At 36.3% G+C, this 15,925-nt stretch overlaps 1 protein-coding gene across 7 annotated transcripts in view; it reads left to right on the top strand.

Moving 5' to 3' along the window:
* Window positions 1-15,925, top strand: part of PHF20L1 (PHD finger protein 20 like 1) — a 49,281-nt gene that overhangs the window by 2,459 nt on the left and 30,897 nt on the right. For 2 of the 7 annotated variants that reach the window (XM_042836904.1, XM_042836881.1), the window contains exons 3-8: window positions 7,411-7,582; window positions 7,732-7,816; window positions 8,642-8,730; window positions 11,249-11,311; window positions 14,458-14,665; window positions 15,498-15,623. In XM_042836904.1, the coding sequence (XP_042692838.1) occupies window positions 7,411-7,582; window positions 7,732-7,816; window positions 8,642-8,730; window positions 11,249-11,311; window positions 14,458-14,665; window positions 15,498-15,623 (743 nt within the window). Of the gene's footprint in view, window positions 1-7,410; window positions 7,583-7,731; window positions 7,817-8,641; window positions 8,731-11,248; window positions 11,312-14,457; window positions 14,666-15,494; window positions 15,624-15,925 lie in introns of all 7 variants that reach the window. The other 5 variants (XM_042836895.1, XM_042836872.1, XM_042836913.1 and 2 more) reach the window with 3 other exon arrangements.

Genomic DNA, 15,925 nt, shown 5'->3' with positions numbered 1-15,925 from the left:
TATTGGATAGAATAGGTCAAGTTTTACGTGTGTGAACAGTGATGCCATATATAGGAATAGGAAGTTAATATTCAAATTTTGCATTTGTGTCGGATACTGGGAACAAGGCTCTTTTTCAAACAAAATAATATTCATGCACATAACCAACAAGCTTTTTAGGTAAGAGCTACTGTTATGTTCTTAGGATAACAGTGTCTTAGCTGTGTAACTGTTGCATAAGGTGGTGGTGGATGCTTTTTAAGTCCTTGCTATATATGTACACTATAGGCATTCCCCTCATATGCCTGCAGAAATAGAACATATCTCGAAAAAAAAAAAAAAAAAAAAGTTGCTTAGCATATATGGAATCTTTGTTTTTTTAGTAAAGCTAAAAATGAAGAGCAGTATTACTACAAGAACCAGAGTGAAGAAAAGCATTTGCTCAAAAATAACATTGTTATCATAATAATGTAAAAGGGGGTTTGCTTTTGTTTTTTAAGAAAGTCTCCTGTTATATAGAGATCCAACGCTCACAAAATAATAAATTTTAAATGATAATCTTTTCTTGGTTAAAGAAGAGCATAATTATTAAAATTCTGCATGAATTTTGCTTTTGGAGATGTTTCTACAGCATGTAAATTTTCAGCAGTTGCTGAAATTTACCTAATGGAAATTGATACATTGTTTGAATTTCTTAAATTTTGGAGATATTGTGGGTCTTCACTGTTAATTGCTTTTAAAAATAAGTTTTTTGCAGACAGTGTTTGGGTTATGATGTTTGTTGTGTGTGAGAACTGAGCAGTGGAAAGCACAGACAAACTCGTCAGTAAAGGCAGGCTGTCAGTGAGACTTTTTATTTTTCATATTGTTTTGCTTTATTTTGGAGGTGATCCCAGTTGCTTCATTATGAACTGAAAAACATTGAGTTACAGGGGAGATGACCTGAGACAATGAATTTATTTCACTTGTTAAATTTTAACTTGCAGAGGTGAATTCATTATGAAATGCAGCTCTAAACAAAGTCCATGTGATCATCTGTCAGCAAGTAGTGAAGGAGGTGGGATTGACTGATAATAGAAAATTAGTCAGTAGTCAGGGACGTGGAGCATGAGACCCATGAGGTGAGGTGAGTAAACTAGGTTTGTTCAGCTTGTAGGATAGAAGACTTCAGGAGACCAACCAGCGATGCCAATGATGAAGACCTAGACAAGCTCTAGTGTCTAGTGGGAGGATAGAGACGACAGTAGAATCTGAAAGAAGGATTTCAGGCTGGGTAGATACAAGGAGAATGGTTTTCCTCATGAGGACAGGCAGGGGAGCAGGCTGCTCAAAGAGGTTTGTGGTGTCTCCAAGCCTGGAGCTTCTAAGGCTGGACTGGATAAAGCTTTAGGCAACCTGCTGTGATTCTGCCAGCGACCCTGCCTTGAGTGAGTGGAAGCTTTCTGAGGTTTCTTATGATTTCATAAACACTGATGCCTGATATCTTACAATCTCATAAACAGTGATACACGTGGGCAGCTACTTATACCTCTCACTGACAAAACAAATGAAACAGTGGTAGAACTGTGTATTGTAACTATGTGCCCATTTGTAAGAATGGTTCTTAGGCTGATAGCTCCCATGAAGTGGTACACAGTCTGTGTAAAGTTAATATATTTAATAGTAGGTATTTTTTCTTCCGTGTTCTTGTGACTTCAGCTCACTATTGATTGTCCCATAAGTTGCAGGTATTGCCTTCAAGACAGTTATTTTTCTGAGACATAATGTTTGTTAATTGTGTGTGAAAAATCTAAGCTGTGAATTATGTACCATTGGAAATACAGGCATATGGCTCTTAAAGCTCTGGAATGGAAAAAGTCATTCAAATAAGTTAATTGTCAGAATAATAGCACTTTGAGTTGGCATCTTTTGTTTTACTTGTTTTTTTTCTAGTACCATAAAATCATAAATTCTTTTGAGTTGGAAAGGATCAGTAAAGGTCATGTGGTCCAACTCCTCTCAGTGAAGAAGGATGTCTTACAGCAGTACTTCTTAATGAAGTATTGCTTAAAGCCCGGTCCAGTCTGACCTTGAATGTCACTAAGGATGGGGCGTCCACCGCCTCTCAGAACAACCAGTTCCTTACCACCCTTAGAGTTAACAAGTTTTTCCTTATGTCCAATCAAGCTTGGTGTCATCCACAGACTTGCTGAGGTGAGCTCAACTGTGCTGTCGATGTTGCTGATGAAGATATTAAAGAGCATCAGTCTGAGTACTGACCCCTGAAGGGCACCACTTGTCACTGTTCTTCATCTGGACATCAAGCCATTGACCCCTGGGTACCAATCTTGTAACCAGTTCCTTGTCCTTTGAACAGTCCACCCATCAAATCCATATCTTTCCAATTTAAGGAAAGGATGTTTTAGGGGAGGGGTCCATTTAAAAAGGCCTTTCCAAAGTCTGGATAGATGATATCAGTGGCTCTTCCTTGTCCATTGATGCAGTTACACCATCATAAGAAGAGACAAGTTTCATCAGGTGTGATCTGTCCTTGTTGAAACCATGCTGATTATCCCGTTTACTTTCCTCTCTTCCATATGTGTTTCTGTAACTTCCAGGAGGATCTACTACATGATCTTCTCTAGCACTGAGGTGAGGCTGATGGGCTGGTAGTTTTGAGATATCCTTTCTACCCTTCTTAAAAATGGGTGTGATGCTGTCGTTCTTCAGTCACTGGGGACTTGACCTGATTGTTGTGACTTTTTAAATATCATAGAGAGTGGGATGCATCTCATCAGGACCAGTAGGCTTATGGGTGTTCAGATTCTTCAGGTGATCACTAACCTGATCTTTGCTTACAGAAAGAGGGGCAATGCTACCCCAGTTCCTCTGAATGGGGAAGGATGTGTGAAGGAAGAACATGTGAAAGGAAGGTTCTTCCTTGTAATGCTTTGGGTAAAGTTAGTTTTTAGACCTCGCTTTAGATTTCAGTTGACTGGATTACCTGATAGTTGGTTATTTGAAGGAGCACAAGACTATTGCCAAAATGTAGGGTAGAAGGTAGGGAGGTAGGAATAGGTTTTGCAGACTATTTAAATACAGGAAGACTATTTGTGGATAGGTCGGAATGGAGCACGCTTACTGTTTTATCCTCTACGAGGCAGAAGGAAACATTTTTTTAATACATTATTGTGAAAACAGGAAGTATGTGTCTATTTCATGTCTTTCTTAGCTGCAAACTGAGAAATTGCGTAGTGTTTTTTGCATACATATTTACAGTTTGAAATCTCTGTTTTCCCACCTCACATGGTAACTTACTGGCTGTTGTGACTTTTGAAGGGACAAATGTAAGGCAATATAAAAATGAAGAACATTGCAGTTGTGGCTATTTATTGGTTGACTGGAAAAAAAATATATTTTCTGGAAATAAGAACTGGAAATTTTCACATTATTTTTTCCTATTTGAGTGTTGGAGCAATTTTGTTTCATGATGTAAGTTTTGTAAACCATACACATTTTACAGGTTCACTGAAATGTTGCAGAACTCCTCAAGTTCGAGAGATACCAACTTTTAGAACAGAGAACGTGGAATATTTAAACTATCAACTATCAGTAGTTCCCCTATTCTCTCTTTAAAATCAACAACTGGACAAGACTTCTTTTGTGATAATTCAATACAGTTTCACGTATGCTTGCACACTAGTGAAAATAAAAGCAGCCAACAAGTGTTGCCACAGGAAAAATACTTTCCTTATTGAACTGGAGTGTGGCTTTTTTTTTTCCTGCACAAGTTCCTCAATATTTTAGAGGATAATTTACTGTTCGTTTGCACAGATGGCTTCTGTGCAACATTTCCAATAGTAAATTCTGCAATGTGTGCTCTTGTCTTTTCCACTGTGGGATTGGTGCTGTGAAATGTTGCTGTTTATGCACAATTGTTTATACAGTTGTGGCACATTATGTGGCTAATTTTAAAGGATATTGAGGGCAACATCTTGTTGCTAAATCCATACAATGTTATCTTTGGTTTGCCTAATGATAGTGGCATGAAGCTTGAGTGGTAGGGAGATCACTGAAGACATGCATCCCTGAGGTCTGGACTTCATTGCAGGTTTTGGCTTTATTGAGCTTGTCATCACTGTCTTAACACACATTGAAGAAGCAGAGGTTACTGGAATAAAGACACTGTGATGTTGTTGTTTTAGGTTTTAGCTGTCTGAAAGCAGTATCAAGGGCTTTGTTAGCACTACCTGTATTCCTCAAAGGAAAATGAACTTTGGGTTGGATTTACCCTAGTGAGACTTCATGTTTTGCATCCTTAATTTTATTAATTACTTCTAGCTTTGCTTTCTTTTTATTTTTATTCTCCAAATATGTTAGTCTCGAATCTTGACTAGCTGAATTCTACTTAAAACTATCTTCACTTCGTACACTTGCCTCAAGCTATCTCTTGTATTTCATTTCTTACTCTGTTTTCTTTTTCCAGGATTGTACAATCTTCTCCTCATTTTTCTTTTCTGTTTTACTTCAAAGTACAGTTCTCAAAATGGTGATTGTGCCGCTGATGAGCAGTTAAACCTACTTTAGCAAGAGAAATGCTGTAGGACAGTATCATAACAACTAAAATATTACTGTGGAAATGCCTAGAAAAATAATTCAGTTTTCATAAAGCAGCCATAGTTTTGTATCACCTTCTTTCTCATATTTCATTAAACAGTTTTTTGATGTCATGAGAGAATACCTTTGCTTTTGTTTTTCATTTCTCTACTGCAGCTTCAGTGCTTCTCATTTTTGTGCTTCAGCTCTCATTTTTGATTGCTTCGAAGTCCTTCTTCAGGGTTTTTCCTTCCTTCAATCTGTTAAGTACTTGTATAGTCTTTTGCTTCTGTTTGGAACTCTTTCAGGTAATGTTGCTACCCATATGTTTCCTGTAGTAACTATAAATTTACTAAAAGAAAAAAAAAAAATGGAGCAAGGCTTTTTTCAGTGGTGTTCAGCCAAGACAAGAATCAGTGGGCACAAAAGGAAGTTATAGCTGACCATAAGGAAGCACTGCTATGCTGTGCAGGCGTTTGAACTATGCTACAGGTTGCCCAGAGGCTATAAAGTCTGTTTGGAGAACTGCAAAAGCTGCCTGGATGTGGTTCTTGGCACCCTGCTCTGCATATCCCTGCTCGAGCAGGGGGTGGACCCAGATGTCCCTGCTGCTTTTTGCTGCTTTTTCCTTTGCTACTCTTCCTGCTTATTCTGACACATCCTGACTAGTTACTTGTCAAAGGACTTTGGAAAGCAAAGAAAGGAATGGAATGGAATGGAATTAGGGTGGAAGTCTGTCGACTTGAGAAGAAATGATGGTCAGAGACAGGGAAAATCAATTCTTGTCTGCCTTTATGTTCTTAAAACTCTCTTTTTCAGAGTTAAACCAGTATGTTTACCAAGGTGAGATTTCTTAAACCAAAATGACATGATTTTATGACCTATGAATTTTGCTTTCTGTCTTGGTAGAACATATTAGTTTCACTCTTCTTTTTTTATTGTTATCAACCTACTTTAGAAGTGAAAGGAGGCTGATCATATTGCTCCTCTGGAAAAGTTCAGTGGAATTCTTATCAATGAAAACATTTTTTTAGTAGGGTGGAAAACTCATCTGGAGTGTGGGGTTGAAATGTTGGCTTGTGAAGTTGAATGGAACTAAGTTAGGAACTTATGGAATTGGCTATGAAGATGCTTTACATTTCTGAAATACATGGATGATTGAAATGAAATAAGACAGTTGATTCTTCACGTGTTCTGGTGCAAGAATGAGATGTGGCTGAAGTTGATGCAGTAATAACCTAGAAAATCAAAGAGAATTTTTCTGTCCCTGGTTCTGAAAAGTTTAGACACTGGGAAGCTGCTGTATGTGGGGAAGCAACTGAGGAAGTAAGTCTGGAGAAATTATCAGGGTGAAGGAACAAGTTGGGTTTGATGTTTTTTTATTTTAATGCCCTTTGCCTTATAGTTGCCAGAAAGTTTAATATATTCAATTGGAACCTAGTGTTAAAGATTTTTTTCATCATCCTCAGTATTTTAAGAGAAAATGTACAATAACTGTGTTTTTCATTTTAAATGTTGAATGCATTTCTGACTATTTGGGTGTGCATTAGGACTGAAAATTGATTGCTCAGACTCTGCACTTTTTATTATTCCTCAGCAGGGACGTTTTGTTTGAGGAACAGGTTATCTCTTAACAAAAGTGGAAGACAGCTGTCTTTTTGTGGTGACCTTTCTTTTAATGCATTTTTTATTACCTTTAGGTCATCCGTATTTTCCTCTGTTCTTCTATTATGTTAGCTGTTTGGACATGAGAAATTGTTTCTAGTTCAGTTGTGTTACCCAGATCATAAACTCTGGAGAAAATATGATATTCTAATTCAGAGATTCTTTGCACTTATGAATTTGTTTCAGTATTCTTGTTACATGTAGGAAGAACTGATTTCTGCTTCATTCCAATTTTCTCTGCATTTCATATAGTAGAAGGGTATCTAATGAGTTTTGTTTGGGAAAGTGTAAGTGTTTGTGACTTGCTGCCCTGCTTCAATTTTGTGCAGTACATCACTTTGTTAAAGCAGAGAGATTCAGTAGTTATTGCTGAAGTTAAAGAAATTTGCCATTTTTTCCTTAAAACATTACCAAATTGTTATGGTTCCTGAAATACCATTTCTGGAATGGTTCCAGAAATTTGTCAGAATCTGTTGCATCTGCCACAGCCAAATGATGCCTGGGACTCAGCGTGGTTGTCCTCATTAGTCCTGCAGATTGCATACTACTGCGTTTGCTGTGAGGAAAACCCATAGATTAAGTGGCATACATATTTCAATGCATGCGTGCTTACAAAATGGTGGTTGTCAAAAAAAAGGTCTCTGTGAATCAAATTCAATGTCAGTGAAATCCACAAATTAAAAAGTGACTTAGACTAAGAGTGTTCTGTTGACCTCTGGATTTGATTAGTTGCTCAGATTTGTCTGCAATGCATGAAATGGCTTAATGAAGTATTTCATTTACTAAAAGTAATGGATGTGTTTTATGTTCTACTTATTTTATGTTCTACTTATCCTCATATGACAAAAATTGTTACAGGCTTTTGCTTCAAATGAGCACAGGTTTTAAAGCTGTTAGAACACAAACTTCTGATGCCCATTTCAGGCAGCTTTAGTCTGGCAGTTTCAGACTTGCATCCTTTGATAAAGCTGATGGCATCACTGATGTGTATAGATCACTCTTAAACTAATAGTAGGATAACATGTAGCATCTTGATTTATTTATTTTTTTTAGACTTGGAGATTTCTCAATACAAAATGTTAGTGTAACTTGTTAGTATAAATTTTTCAGTAGTCATGTAAGTGCTGTTATATGCAGAACAAACCCAGAGCACCAAAACTCTTGAATATCAGTTTGTGTTTATTGTTCAAGGTATCCATCTCGTATTGAGAAGATAGACTATGAGGAGGGGAAGATGCTGGTCCATTTTGAACGTTGGAGTCATCGCTATGATGAGTGGATTTACTGGGACAGCAACAGGTTGCGACCCTTGGAGCGACCAGCATTAAGGAAAGAAGGGCTGAAAGACGATGAAGAATTTGTTGTAAGTGGCACGTCCGTTTTGGTTATCACTGCTCTTGGAAAACTGTCCTACTTGGTTTCCTGCATCAAATCTCCCTAGTATGTAATGTTTAAGTCTTTGTGGGAAAAAGTTTAAGTGCTTAAAATATTAATAACTTTTTTTTTGAATAGGATTTTAAGCCTGGTGAAGAAGTCCTAGCTCGTTGGACAGATTGTCGATATTACCCTGCAAAGATTGAAGCAATTAATAAGGAGGGTATGTATTCATGTATGGTTCATCAGTAGGGACTTTGTGCTTATGCTAAGCTATTGCTGTAGTCAACTTAGAACAACAAAAAAAAAACCCAAAATCCACAAAACAAAAACCCATACAAACAAACACATACATATAAAGTTTTCCTTATTGCCTCAATGTGTTGAAAATGTTTATTCTGTCAAATTTAGTAAGGGTCTTTTATCTGTCTGAAATTAGAGTACTGAAATTTATCCTCAAGGATAAAATGCTGAATGTTTGCTCAGCAATGGAAGGATATTGCTTGTACAGTTAGAAATATAGTGCTCTTATTGTTGACTGGGCTACCACCACTGGATTTAAGTTCTCTTAGTTGTTTCAGGAAGTGATCTTTTAGAAATACAAATGATTTGAAGAAAAAATAATGAAAGCACAAAAGTAAAAGAGCAGTGTAATTTAGCACTTCTTAATGGAGCAGTATTTCTACTGAGTTCAAGTAGAATAAAAAAAGAAAACAAATACCTTCCTGTATTTTAAAGCAAATAAGAATTTGATTGTGAACTGTTTCCTTATTGTGTTAGTCTAAATACCAGTATTACTTTCAGTGAATTATGAACGAAAGTGTAGTGACATACAAATGTGGTTCAAACTATCAAAGTGGACAAAGATTGACAAATATAAAAGCAAGGTCTTATTAGGATTTTCTTTTACATAAAAGTTTTTGATTCTGCTTATAGATAACATCTTTTTACTTCGTTCATATTGCCTACAAAATATTTTGATAAAACTTTCATTATAAGGAGTTTGTTTCTTAACTACCTTGTAGTAATTACATAAATCTTATTCTAGGAACATTCACAGTACAGTTCTATGATGGTGTCATTCGATGTCTTAAGAGAATGCATATCAAATCTATGCCTGAGGATGCAAAAGGGCAGGTAATAATATTAGATATCTTTTTTTTTGTTTCATATTGATTTTTATTTTTTTTTTTTTTGTCTTGGATTAGTAGAAATGTTATCTAGGACAACTAGTTCTAGATTGCAGTCTTTATTCTAGGACTTGCACTGCCTTGCTTCACTAGTTTTATGGATGATACTTCAGATTGTGTTGCTCAAGTAGTCCTGCCTTTATTTGAAATGCCTAGCTGCTGTATACTCCATTGCTGGCTTATCTGTTCCAGAGTTTTGTCTAATAGACTGCATAGAAGCAGAAATATCCAGAGACCTTTTCCTTTGTCTTGTGGCCCTTCAGGAAAAACCTATAGCTTGTTGGTAGTTTGTGCTGGTGATTTTCCATTTATTTATTTTTACCCTCTTGTTTGCTGCACTGGTAGATTTTTTGCCACAGTATGTTCTTATTAACAGCATTGTTCAGTGGGGTTTTCTCCCCTCTGTCAGAACTTATGGAGACAGATAAATATTTATCTCTGAACAGTTCTATATCACTGATGAAATAGAGGTGCTGAGTAGAAGTGGAGGAAGGCTGTGAAGTAGAGGATATGTTTTAATCAGTAGGCATATCTTTACTGGCAAAAGAAAAGCAACACTTAACACTGATGCATGCTTTCAGTGGAAATGCTATTGTGTTTGTCTTGCATGGTAACTGTAGTTAGTGAAGAAATCACTGAAATAATTTGAGACTAGGATGCAAAAGAAGTTTAAAAAATTATTCCTATTTGTTCCCAATGTCTCCAGAATATTTTAACTTGATGAACAAAATTCATTATTTCATAATTTCTGTTGTCTGTCTGTATTTTGTTCATGTGATAAAGCAGATGGACTGGCCTGAGAACATTTCTGTGTTTCTGGCCTCTGTGTTGCAGTTGGTTGTATATCTGCATTGATCATCTACAGAAAGAACATCAAACTGTTGTGCAGGCAACACCCACAGTATTTAAACTACCTTTCCATAAGAATTAAACTTAAGTCATAGTTGCACTACTGGTGTTTTCTCGCTGTGGTGTTACAGTAACTCTGTTGACCCCCCCAAGTAATAATCAAAACAATATTTTCAGTTTAACGTTCAGGTAGGAAGTTGGAATATTTCCTTTTCCTTCATAAAAAGGCAAACTTGGGTAATGTGGTTGTAACTGAACTAAAATTCTCCTTCTGAAACAATGTCATCAAGTCCTTTACTCTGTCCTACACTTCATCCTGGGAGCTCAGAGTTAACTACTTTGAGCCAAGAGATATGTGTCAGTTTCATCTCAGTGGCTGAATACAGGTAGGTTCAATTAAGATTTAAATGGGCTAAATTTACACTTGAGATGAATTTAAAATTTTTAAGGCTGTCTTGCAGAAAGAACAGCACAAGCAAGCTTTCTACAACGCTGATTGATCCTAGTCTCAGTGTTTTGTTCTGCAAAACTATAGGAAGGTACGAAGCTGTAGCTTTCAAAGGCAAAATTAATGTTTTTATGTTCACTGCATCTTTATGCTATGGCAAAAATGTTCCTTTTAAAGTACTTCCATAGTTTTTTAAGAAGGTAAATGTAATCTAAGATTTTGTTTCCGAGTCAGTTATCTGAAATGGAGTTTTAACAAGGCCTAGAACTCACATGAATGTTTCTGATTTTTTTCCATTGCTAAATCTGAGATACCATTTACTGGAAATAAGTTCAAAAAAAAAAAAAAAGGATATTTAAAAAGATCACAGTAGAATAATGTGATTTGGCAGATCCAGCACTTATGCTATGGCTTTTTTATTTTTTCTTTTTCCAAAGAAAAATTTTGCTTCAATAGATGAGTATATGTTTAAAATACTACTTTGAGATCTTGCATGTGAGCAAATTGGACACATGCAAGATTTTTTTTTTTAATGGCTGTACTGAGACCATACAGAATTTAAATTGGACAGAGAAAAAATAGGGACTAGTTAATTCCTTGCAAAGCAATAAAGGCCCTTTTTTTTTTTTTGTAACTATAGCTCTTAAATAGTTTAATTTGTTATCCAGCTATAAGAAGTGTGTGACAAAATTTGTCTGATCAGAACAGGAGCAGTGATTGTCCTCTCCAGAGGCAAATGCTTATTTGAGTACATGTATTTTTTTTTCAGTAACTTTAAGGCTGTTGGCAATAACAGCAGTGGACTACTTCCAAAAGCAAGTAAAATAGCCATATTTGAGTTCAGTATGTTTGTAAGAGATTTCAAACACTGATGCTTGACTACCATTTCTGAGTTTGTGTTTGTACAAGGCTTAGCTGTGAGGGTGGAAATACGATTCTAAGAAGAGTGGATAATACTTGTGTAGCTCAATGCAATGGGACGATGAATGAGGTTCCTCTGCAGAGCAACTCAGATTTATTGAAATCAACCAGAAATGCGGGGAAAGTAGTAAAGAAAGAAAATGAAGATGGGGATATTTAGACTACCCTTTTGAGAGCACATGTGAAGTATTCAGATAACTTACTTTTTCTGTTTCATGTTTTTTTGTTTTATCTTCGATGTAATCAGGCGCGCGAGAGGGAGCAGATAGCGCCGGAGCTGAGATTAGTGACGGAAGTCGAACCAAAAGAAGTGAGTTTTGAGGAGGGTTTTGAAGGAGAGGGAGGGGACTTGGCACGCAGGAAGAGGAAGCTGAGGAAAAAGCGTGGATTTACACTTGGCACACAGGAAAAAAGAAGATGGCAGGAGACAATGTGAGCGGAGATGTAGGTGGGACAGACTGTTTAGTATTTGAAAGGTGAGGGTAAGGAGTCCAGTCTTGCCTTGGAATCAGCCAGCCAATAGGTTGATGGTGTTTTATGTATGTGTATGTATGAATGTGTGGGAATTTGGAATTGTGATGTGTCAGGGGAGAGAAAACAGCTGAATCTGTAGGGCTGTGGAGAAGCATAGAGATTCTGGTTGTAGGTAGGTGAAGGAAGAATGATGTGTATGAATTGTTCTTGGCACAAGGGTCGGGTTTTAGGAATAATCTTTTTCTTGTATTCCTGCTTCTGTGGGCTTAAAGATTATGCAAGGGAGTACTTTAAAATGTATTTTAACTAATTGGTGTGCAAGGCTGTTGGGTAATTTCTACTAACATATTTATTGATTGTACAATTTCCTCTGCTTTGATTTAGTGGATCTAATTGGTGAAACATCATTTTTTTCTCAGTAGTGATTAAATACTGTTTTGTCTTCTAAATACAGCTTCCCATTACTTCTGCCAATTTCTCTCAGCTTATTTGAAAGATTAATCTTGAAATGGAAGGCAACGTAGCTTCTTAAAACAGTAAATGAATGAGAAATACTGATGTGAGTGGTACCCTGTGGGGAAGCGGAAAATTGACTGCATGTGAAATTGGTGCAGTTACAAAACCTTAGCCATTAAAGTGACGAAGTCAGAACACTAGGGATAAGAAAACTTATCTTAAAAGGAGTGTTTTCTTTCTTCATTTTTAGTGTATTTATATCTGGATTCTTGATTTATGTATACAGAATGCATCAGTAACAAGTCCTGCTGTTAAGATTTACTGGCTAGTTTATCTGATATCTGTGATATGTAATGTTCTACTTTTGTGATTGGTAGAGTAGGTACTTTCCAGCAGCCCAGAGGCAGATTTCAGAATTCATCCTGCTGTAGATTCCCACCACGATTAATCTCTCTGCTTTGGCTTCTGAAAGTTTAACCTTTGTTTGCTTTGTAGTTATGTGGTCTGCCACTCTTTGTAAGCTCTGTGCTTTAAAGAAAATAACAAAAAAATGAAATAAACAAAAATCCTTTGTGTTGCACTAGAACAGCTACTGTTAAAACTTGTTGTTTAGTACAGTGTCATCCTGGAAGCTTGGAATCTTCTTCGGGAAATTTCTGATTTCAGGGTGCTTCAGCTTGACTGGAAATGAAAAGGCTGTTTAGAAGCTGTTTTAGTGCAGGCTGTGCTTTCTTTGCTTCCCACTTGCTTCATAAGATCAAAGCTCCAGCTGTTTTACTGATGCTCTTCATCCCTTGGCCAGAATGTAGGACTATCCTCAGGTCTTGTAACTCTTCACCAGGACAAATAGCTCATTTATTTTTTTTATTTATTTTTTTTTTTGTCCTGTTGGATTGACAAGTCTCTGAGTGGACTTGCACTAATGTGCGTGCTCTTTTTGACTGGCTGAAAAAGAAAACTGCTGTGTGTGTTTTTGTTGCTCTGGCTGCCATGTCACCACATGGCTGTGGTAGCTGCTGCTTGTGCAAGCATTGCCAAAGCACTTCCAAACTTTTCTGCTGCGAGCTAGACTGAGTGTTTGCATTGATGGTTGGGATGCAAAACACTACTTGAGTGGCATCAAGCTGCTGATATTTGAGTGCATAGCTTGACACAGCATACGTAACATGCAGAGCAGTGGTTTAAACATACTTAGCTATGGAGAAGGAAGAACATAGCACAAAGTTAATACTTTCTGTGTTATGCTCTCGTACATCAAAGTAGACAAAAATCTCAATAAAAAGTTTTGGGATTTGTGATGAGTGGGAAAAACGTGTTTGAACGACTTACGATTTATAACAGTAAAGGCATTTTAGGTACCACATGTTAACAAGGAAATACTCAGGCTAAAATACAGTTTGTTTACAGTTTAAAAAAAAAAAAAAAAAAAAAGTTTTGCTATTTGTAAAACACTTGGGAAAATTTTTTTTTGTATTAGCTAGTGCAAATCTGAAAATGCTTTTGTAGCCACACAGTGAATTATTACTGTTCAAAATGCATTCAGGAGCGTGATTCTTAAGGGTGGAGGGGGAACATTGCTACTGAGTTTTGTATCCCCTGCTATTTATCTACAAAAAATTCTTTACCTTAATAATGGAATATTTGGGGAAAAAAAAAAAAAAAACAAACAACAAAAACCACAGAACTTTAAGAAGGATAAACACAAATTTTTCAGATCTGATCCCCTGACACTCAGGGGACATAAGGCAGGAATGTAATCACTTTGAACCAATGGAAAGTGCTTTGCTCTGCCTTGCAGTTCTCTCTATGGACTGTAAGATGACTTTACTTCATCTGCATGCTGAAAAGTATATGAATTTGAACTGTAGATTCTGCTGTTCACTCATTGGATGTTTTTGCGTGATCAAATATGACATTATCTAAAACAGTATGTTTCATTACCTTTAAACGTGGGTCCAAATGTTCAGCTGTGATATAGAGCACTTCACTGAAATTATTGAATGAAACTTATGAACTGTAGACAGTGCTCTGTGTTACTCTAGAAACTCAGGTACAATTAGAAAAGATTTTTTTGCTTTACCAATTTAACATGGGAGGAACTCTGTCCAGTCATGCAGCTGGCTGGACTCTGTTTTGACTTGATTTTGGTTTTGAGTAATGGGTACATTTGAGCAACTGCAGAATTGGTGTATTTCATACCCAGAGGGATAAGAGAAAGGTCAGTGTTCTACATTGCTGAAGCTCTGATACACAAAATAGGTAGCAGAGAATGCCTACAGCCAATATTCTATATTAAATGTTTTTTTTGAAGGTGTTTTGCTTTTTACATTTGTGGTGTACTGAAAATATTTCAGATTTATTAAGGCAAGTTGGGAAACTCTTTACCACTCTCGGAATATTAGCCATAAAAATATATTCATATGTTGATGAATCCTTCAAAATGAAGCTTCATTGGGTTTATAAGTACTTTCTATCTAAGTAGCAGATGCTTTTTAATACTTACTTACCATATTTTCCTTTTTGGAGGATTGGATAGCTTTGGTCAAAGCTGCTGCTGCAGCAGCAGCCAAGAACAAAGCAGGAACTAAACCTAGAACCAGCGCAAACAGCAATAAAGATAAGGAGGAGAGAAAATGGCTGAAAGTTCCTTCAAAAAAGGAAGAAACATCAACCTCTACAATCATGCAGGAGGTCCAAAAAAAGGAAGAGGAGCCTACATCTAGTGACACATTTGGTAAAAATAGATTATTTAAAAGTTGATTTATTTTTGTTGAGTTAGAATTCACATAGTTAATTTTGCAATTGATTACTAGGATTTCCAGAGAAGTATATTTCATTTGCTAACGTTTATCAGTTGGGAAACATCTCCTAGCAGTAGATGCTTAGTTGTATAAGAACTTACGCTGTAATGAGAATGTAGTGTGAGTTCTTAAATGGGTTCATTGTGTACTCTGGTTCTTGTTCCTGAATCTGCTGTTACTTGTGAGATAATCAACAGTATTGTGTATTAAGGAGAAAAATATTTCCAATCTGAAAGCTATATTCTTATTTTGGAATAGTTGAAACAATTTCTGGGTTGATGCAAATATGTTCTAGTATTTTTTGACGACTGCGTTTCTCATACCTACCCTGGAAGGGGGTAGATTCAGACTAGATATCAGGAAGAAATTATTTACTGTGAGAGTGGTGAGACACTGGAACAGGTTCCCCAGTGTGGCTGTGGATGGCCCCTACCTGGAAGTGTTCAAAGCCAGGTTGTTTGAGCAACCTGATCTAGAGGGAGGTGTTCTTGTCTATAGCAGGGGGGTTGGAACTAGATGACTTTCAAGGTCCCTTTCAGCCCAGATCATTTTAGGATAACAATGAATAAAAATTACAAATTCTGAGTCATCTAATAAGTTAATATATAATACTAAATCTTTAGATTGTCTCAATTTCATTTTTAGTATCTGTAAAGATTTTTTTAACTCTGATATGCAAATATCAGTTTTGAAATATTACAGTATTTTATTTTGTTATATGTTTATGAAATGTGAGATTGAGATTTTTCTTTCTGTTTAAAGCAGGATTTCCTATAGTGGATGTTCCAAAGATGGCCTTTGTGCAGGCAGAGAGCACGTTATCACACAAGAGGAAAAGTAATCTAGGCAACTCATTTCAGGCAAAGAGAGCTCGCCTTAACAAGATCACTGGTAAAATTTCTTTGTTGGTTGTTCTGTTGTTATGCTTATGTACATTATTCTAAAGAAGATGCACAAAATTACTTTCATCTGGCAGGTGTTCACTGCAGTTTCTTGTTTGGAGTTTTAAAGGAATATATACTAAAAAATATATATGTTTAGCTTGATCACGGATTGGAGTCAAATTGTTATTATTATTGATAGTTCTTACTAAAAGTTGAAAAATGTATTTTGTTATAAAATTCAAGAGAAATTAACTTAAACATGGAAAAAAGTACTAAATTATGTACCTCTTTCTCTAAACCTTCTGATGA

This window comes from Centrocercus urophasianus, unplaced genomic scaffold (genome assembly GCF_019232065.1).
Source record: "Centrocercus urophasianus isolate 14NV4802_14NV808 unplaced genomic scaffold, USGS_Curo_1.0 seq_11, whole genome shotgun sequence".
Taxonomy (NCBI): domain Eukaryota; kingdom Metazoa; phylum Chordata; class Aves; order Galliformes; family Phasianidae; genus Centrocercus; species Centrocercus urophasianus.
Note: the sequence above shows the minus strand (reverse complement) of the source record. Positions and strands in the feature narration are given on the sequence as shown.